This window comes from Nicotiana sylvestris, chromosome 10 (genome assembly GCF_000393655.2).
Source record: "Nicotiana sylvestris chromosome 10, ASM39365v2, whole genome shotgun sequence".
NCBI lineage: Eukaryota > Viridiplantae > Streptophyta > Magnoliopsida > Solanales > Solanaceae > Nicotiana > Nicotiana sylvestris.
This window is the reverse complement of record NC_091066.1, coordinates 24,786,468-24,794,085: the sequence shown is the minus strand read 5'-3', so window position 1 is coordinate 24,794,085 and position 7,618 is coordinate 24,786,468. Positions and strand designations below refer to the sequence as shown.

Here is a 7,618-nt window from a genome sequence, read left to right as displayed (position 1 = left end):
TATCAATAACATCTCGGGCAGGAACCCTTACTCCCTCTCCTTGACATCGTGTTTTGATAATGTTCTGGAATTGTAACATATCTGTAGGATTCGAATAGGTGTAATCTCATCCCTTTCTTATTTTTATTGCATTCTTCCTTTAACATTCCATAGCTACTAGAACCACTTAATTCTGACTTAATGCCACATTGCTCCATATTCCCCCCTTTAGGGAAGTACTAAGATTTGGCGCTACGATGATCTACCTAGAGATATTTTACCTCTTCCTCTTAGGCGTCTTTTCACCTCATCAGTGACCCTTACTCGCCTTGCGGTAATCCTTCCGTACCAAGGATAACAAATTTCCTTACTCGCGAGGGTGACACTTAGTATTACTAGCACATACAATCCCTTAAGCTTAACTTTGCTCATATTGCTTACTTTAGGGAAGCGTCTTCCTGAATGACCTTTAAAGGTTATTCTTCTATTGTCCATCCTATTATCATTGGAACACAATCTGAAATTCTCATGATACCGACTATTATCAGTCACTCAATCCCTAATTTATGTTTGGTTTATCTTGTTCACCAATCCATACTAGTTTTATTACTCTGGGGTCTAACTTTTTCTTTTGGTAATCGCGTTAGAGTTCCAAACTTATTTCTCGAAATGAGGACATGACTATATAGCCTATACTCTTTTGTTGTCCTAAGGCCTATCACCTCTCGTTTCTTCCTTTACTTGACTATAGATTCTGTAATACTGTGAACTTTTGATTTACCGTTGGCATCCATGTATCATATCTTACTCATAATTCTTCATTAACTCTTTTCTTATTTCCTGCTAACATTTATTCCTATCACTTTATTCTGAAAACTCAAACAAGACATTTTTTTGCTTTTAGCTCCCCTTTTCTCCATCCAGTGGCTATTCAGGTTGCTTAACGTTCTTTCTTTACTAGGGACAAGAGTCATACTAAGGTAACATTTATCCTTTCAAGGCTTCCAGTGCCTATCTTTATAGTACTCATATCTAGTTGTATTATTTTAGAGTGCACCATCTGGGTATCTCACAAGGAGATCTATTAGCATATTTACACTATCCTTTGGAAATGTCGACTAACGCAAATAATTCATTAACCATTTTGGGTTACTCTAACCCCAGCCGGATCATAATTTTCCCGTCCTTTTCTTAATCTACACCTGTTAGCCCCCAATAGGGTATAACTGAGATGGGTGTCGCCAATTATACATACCTCTGTTACTGTTGAGGGTAACTCACGATGCTTATATTTTTCTGTCGGAACTATAATACTGATAATTTTAATTAATTGGATGCCTCGTATCCTTCTTCACCTTGCTTCTTTTACTTGCTGTAACTTGTGTCTCCCTCCTTATTCCTTTTTATCGTAAGAGTGGATAGGCATTCTTGCCTTAGGGATCCTTATCAAGAGCTTATACATTTTAGTATACACATGATTTGCTGAATCCCTCATATTTATTCATCATAAGCATGATGCAAAAATTGAGTTCCTCTGACTCAACTCTTTCAGAGCTATATCTCTTACCAACCGTCTTTTCTGGATATAGGTATCATCGTATTATGAATAAGATAGAGTTTAGGAAATTGAGTTCTTACAATAGAGCTCTACCACACGATCTAAAGTAGGAAGAAAAAATGATAGTCCTAAATGCCTTGTAGACTCATGTTTATAAGTGTGGTGCACGACACACCCATAAATAAGACTCTACTAGACACGACTTTTAGAATCCCTAGGACAGAATTGCTCGGATACCACTTTTGTCATGACCCAAACCGATGGTCCGTGATGAGCACTCGGTACCTTACTCAACCGAGTACCAACACAACATATATTTTCATGTCATACTATCATAGATAACTAAGTCGAAAAGCTGCCGTGAGATAAGTAGAATACAACATGTGATACCAACTTATACATAAGAAATACGGGCCTATAAGACCAAAATAACCACTCGTACACTAAACATAGGCCAACAAGGACATACAATTTTTTACGTACATGACATCTGTCTACAAGCCTCTAAGAATACATAATTTTCATAAAAGTCAGGATAGAGTCCCGCCATACCAAACAATACACGTCTAAATCATATTAACCAAACAAGCAACTCCAAAGCAAATGGAGCGCACCCACATCTTATGCTGAGCTGATAGCTTACTTGGAGGGCTCTCGACCTATCTATCGGGACCTGCGAGGATAAAATGCAGCATTCCCAGGCAAAAAGAACGCCAGTACGAATAATGTACCGAGTATGTAAGGCACATAAATAAGTACATAACAGACATGGAAGAAATATTGAATAAATGACTCAACCTGTAAATCTGGATAACTATGTAATTCATGAAATAATTATAATGTCATGCATATGCGTATGAATGTCATGTCGTGCATAGGTACGTGTTTCATAACATCATCAGGCCTCTGAGGGCATCCCATTATATTATCTCGGCCACTGTGGGCAAAATCATCAATGTATACCAATTGATCAAGTGGTGGTATGTATATAACGTTGTAACCTTTTCCCATATAACATATACATATATATATATATATATATACGTATATAACACCGTCTAGTCATGGGTCAATGTAAATATATGCAATGCCTGAAAAGTACGTTAATAAAATCTCTTGGAATGTCATAAGACCATTATGTCTTTGAGTAATATCATGAAGTAAAGTTTTTTTCAACTTACGTATTTTTCTGAGACCCATAAGTAGATGATGTAAAAATATGACACATAGGGAATCAAGAACATAAGCATCTCTAGTATTTCTATGAATAGAGTCATTTATGGAAATTGTGCATTTGCTCGTTTCATATGTCGTATAGATTACGCCAAAAGAAAGAAGGGATAGCTTTAACATACCTGGAGTAGGAAAAAATATTCATATAATATTATTGGAAAAGTTTGCATCGTACTCCTTTAGAACCGCAAAATTTTACGTTGCTAAGATTTTAATAACTCTAGTTGGAATCGAACGGTTGCAGGAAGTTTTTGTTGAAAACTTGAAGAATGGCTAACGTTCTGATTTGTAGTGCTTTTTGATTATCAATTCATGGGTAACGTTTCTAATTGTAAGAAGTTGTAGGAATTTTTTTTATAAGAAGTCACGTTACTACTTGGAAAAGCTTACATCTGATTTTTGTATTGAAAAGGCTAGAAGAGAAATGTCTTGTAGGAATCTCATTTGTATTGAAAATGTTGGAAGGCAAATAGCTTATGTATAACAATTGAGGTTGCCACCTATTTAAAAATGACTCTTAGTCATGAATCATGACTAAGAGTCATATGGTTGATGTAGTGGTTTGCTGCCACGTGGGATTTTGATCTTATTCAACAATCAATTAATTTAATTAGATAATATCTCGCTATTCGGTAATTAACAATTACCCCCATAATTAAGAATTATCTCAAATTACTTAAAATTTTACTTATTTTTAATACACTTTATACATCCTACTATCATGGTCATATGGTATCTTGTATGGTACTAGTCCGTAAATATCAAGTATTATCGCTCGGCTAGTATTTTATCCTAATATGACAACTTGGATGAAAATTCATTTTCTTTGACTTGCTTCCCCTCTCACCTTCACTAATTTACTCATAACTTGTTTGAAATAGCATAATGCTTATAATCTAAAAATAATCTCATTCCCGATCTTACGTCGATTAACTTACGATGAAACTTAAACATACGAAAATGCGGGATGTAACAAAGCCAGGTGTCCCACATTTGTATCACCTCCTCTCCCATCATCCGGGACTTCATCATCGTCATCTAAATTTATTGGAACTGAGGGAGCATGTGTGGAAGAGGGTTCAGAATCTTCACTACCCTATTCTGAACCCCCAGATGAACCCTCAGAGGAGGAGGACTCATCAACCAAATGCAATCCCCCCTGGATTTGTTGGGACTGGACTTTCGGTGGTGCTTGCCCGGAGATTCCTTCAGAAGCCTCCCCGGATGGGACATACTCACTAGTCTAAGAAGTGTCCGGGGCTCTATTGGTGGTTTCTTTCTTACCGATTACTTTTTGAACTGATAGAGGTATGTAGGATTTGCCTCGACCCCGGCCTCGGGAGGGTTCTGCCCTCCCTTTGGAAATATCAACTCGACCTCGGGAACGTAACATTGTCTGCAACATACAAGTAGTGAAAGACAGTTAGAATTGGGGTTCAACATGTGTTAAATCGTTACAGATGAAATGAAAGACAGTGCTTCTCAGAACAGGGCAGCGCAGACCACACAAAAGTGAGTGCGGCCGCGAACTGCCCATCTCGGTCCGCACTATAGTGGACGCGGCCGCAAAGAGACCAGGCTCAGACTACTGGTTCTCTGAAGTAGATCAACCGCGGACCGCACAATAATGAGTGCAGCCGCAAAAGACCCATCACGAACCACACAATTTTGGGTGTGGCCACGAAAACAACTGACTGACTCTATGAAGTTCAAAAGCGCGGTCCGCATAAAATTAAGTGCGGCCGTGAAAGATCAATCGCGGACCGCACAAAAGTGAACGCAACTGTGAAATCTAAGCAAATGCTAGTTCTCTGGAACTAGGGTATCGCAGATCGTATAATTTTGTACGCGGCCGCACACCATATCGCGGACCGCACAAAAGTGTGTGCGGCCACGAAATTCAAATTAGTTCAGCACTGATGAACACCTATTACTCGGTTTTTCACTAATTGTACAATATTTATGGTAGTTAAGCATGCAAAGCTACTAACTCCAGCCCCTATTATGCATTTTTAACACTACCCATATGTTTCTAAGCAAGATTTAAGCATCATTTTGACATTATGGCATGAATCTAACCCTAACTAAAAAGGAAAATTAAAAACAAAGAGAAAATAAAAGAAAAAGATTAAATTAAATCATTGAAGTGAACATACGAGTTGTAAAAATAGTAGGAAATGAACACTTGATGAAAATTTGATGAGATTGAAAGCAAGAACAAATGCACAGTACTTTAGGCCTGTGTAAAAAGTCAAGGTTTGTAAAGTGTGAATAGTTCCAAAAAGGTGTATTTATTCTTTGAACCAGTGACCCCACCGATTTACCTGAGTACTGCCGCGAAATTTTGTCGCGGTCCGCACTCGTTACCTTTTTGTAGCTCACCATGAGACTCTTGGGCACGGTCCGCAATAAAATGGCTGCAGCCACGCAATTTGTGCAGTCCGCAGAAATTTGAGTGCTACCGCGAACTCTTAAGACTTTTGACGGCCAACTTTAGAGAGTTAGCAATTTCTATCATCCAGACCGCGCACAGATTTATGCGGCTGCGAAGTGCTTGTGCGGTCCACATAATTTTGAGCGCGGTCCGCGAAGTTTCACCACTTAGCCAAATTGTTCATTGCCAATTTCTTGCACTGCACAATTAATTCCTACACACACTTCACAACCAGTTAGTCCAAAATAATGCCTAATCTAAGAAAAAAATCAAAAGAAAGAAAAAAAACACATGGGTTGCCTCCCAAGAAGCGTCTGATTTAACATTGCGGCGCGATGCATGTTGCCATCATTGACTTAAAATGGATCAATGCCACAATGTGGCCATCATCAACATGACCAAAGTAGTGCTTCACCCGGTGCCCATTGACTCTAAAGATCTCAGCATTCTTGTTTTTTTAAATCTAAACCACCAAAAGGAGTCACATGCACCACTTCAAAGTGACCTCTCCACTTTGACTTTAGCTTTCCCAAAAACATCCGTAACCGAGAGTTGAATAAGAGAACAAGGTCACTTTCTTTGAATTCTTTGTTCCAGATATACTTATCATGTAGGTACTTCATCTTGTCCTTATACAAGGACGAACTGGAGTAAGCAAGGAACCAAAACTCATCAAGTTCATTCAATTGCTCCACCCGAAGATTGGCAGCTACATCCCACTCAAGGTTTAATTTCTTCAACGCCCATATGGCCTTGTGCTCTAATTCCACTGGGAGGTGACATGCTTTTCTAAACACCAATCGATACGGAGACATACCAATTGGAGTCTTGTAAGCTATTCTATATGCCCATAAAGCATTGTCAAGTTTCCTTGACCAATCAGTTCAGTTTGCATTGACAGTCTTGGATAAAATACTCTTGATCTCCCTGTTGGAGACTTCAACTTGTCCACTTGCCTGGGGAATAAGGGGTTGACACATTGTGAGTGACACCATACTTGGAGAGCAAAGTGTCAAAGGCTTTGTTACAAAAATGAGAACCCCCATCACTAATGATGGCCATTGGGGTGCCGAACCTTGTGAATATGTTTTTCTTCAAAAAAGCCACCACACTTCGTGCTTCATTATTGGGAAAAGCCACCGGTTCAACCCATTTGGAAACGTAATCCACAACAACAAGAATATAGGTGTTCCCACACGAACTCACAAATGGACCCATAAAGTCGATGCTCCATACATTAAAAATATCTATCTCAAGGATGGTGGTGAGAGGCATCTCATTCTTTTTGGAAATCCCACCAGCCCTTTAGCAATCATCACACCGCTTAACAAGCTCGCTAGCATCTTTGTACAAGGTAGGCCAATAGAATCCACATCTTAGGACCTTTTAGTAGTGCTCGCCCCACCATGGAGACCACCATAGGGCGGAGAATGGCAAGCATCAAGAATACCCAATTGCTCTTATTCTGGAACACATCTCCGGATAACATCATCAATGCAAATTTTGAAAAGATATGGCTCGTCTCAATAATAATCCAAGCAGTCTCGTTGAACTTCTTTCTTTGTTTTGAAGAGAACTCATTCGTGACAATTTCGCTCACAAGATAGTTAGCTACATCGGCGAACCAAGGCATCCAGGTCAAAGACATGGAAAGAAGTTGTTCATCCGGAAATGAATCATTGATCTCAAGGCCATCATGGGGCCTCCCCTCCTCTTCTAAACGGGACAAGTGGTCTGCCACTTGATTCTCACTCCCTTTTTGGTCTATTATTTCAAGATCAAATTCTTGTAGAAGAAGTACCCACCGCATCAATCTAGCCTTTGTTACTCATCAAATAACGAAGCGCCGCATGATAGGTGTGAACAATAACTTTAGTACCCATGATGTACGTGCGGAACTTTTCCATAGCAACGATAATGGCCACGAGTTCTTTCTCGATCATCGTATAGATTACTTTGGTGTCGTTTATGGTCTTACTAGCATAGTAGACCAGGTGGAATATCTTGTTGATTCTTTTCCCCAATACCGCTTCTACTGCCACATTGTTAGCATCACACATGAGCTCAAATGGTAAGCTCCAATTTGGTGTGGTAATGATGGAGTGGTAGTCAACTTATACTTGAGTAGCTCAAATGCTTTCATACAATCATCATTGAACATAAATTCTGCATCTTTTTCTAACAACTTGCACAAGGGGTTCACCACCTTTGAGAAATCCTTGATGAACCGACAGTAAAACCCCGCATGACCTAGAAAGCTCCTCCCTCCTTTGATGGAAGTAGGAGGAGGGAGTTTTGATATCACTTCAATTTTTTCTTTATCCACTTCAATACCATTCTTGGAGATCTTGTGGCCGAGGACAGTGCCCTCCTTGACCATAAAGTGATACTTCTCCCAATTAAGCACCAAGTTG

At 39.4% G+C, this 7,618-nt stretch overlaps 1 protein-coding gene across 1 annotated transcript; it reads right to left on the bottom strand.

Moving 5' to 3' along the window:
• Positions 1 to 5,644: 5,644 nt before the first annotated feature.
• Positions 5,645 to 6,422, bottom strand: LOC138879105 (uncharacterized). Its single transcript, XM_070158683.1, has 2 exons — positions 6,202 to 6,422; positions 5,645 to 6,074 (listed from the first exon to the last, which is right to left on the bottom strand). Exons 1-2 carry the CDS (start codon positions 6,420 to 6,422, stop codon positions 5,645 to 5,647), a joined length of 651 nt encoding a protein of 216 aa, XP_070014784.1.
• Between the last annotated feature and the right edge of the window lie 1,196 nt (positions 6,423 to 7,618).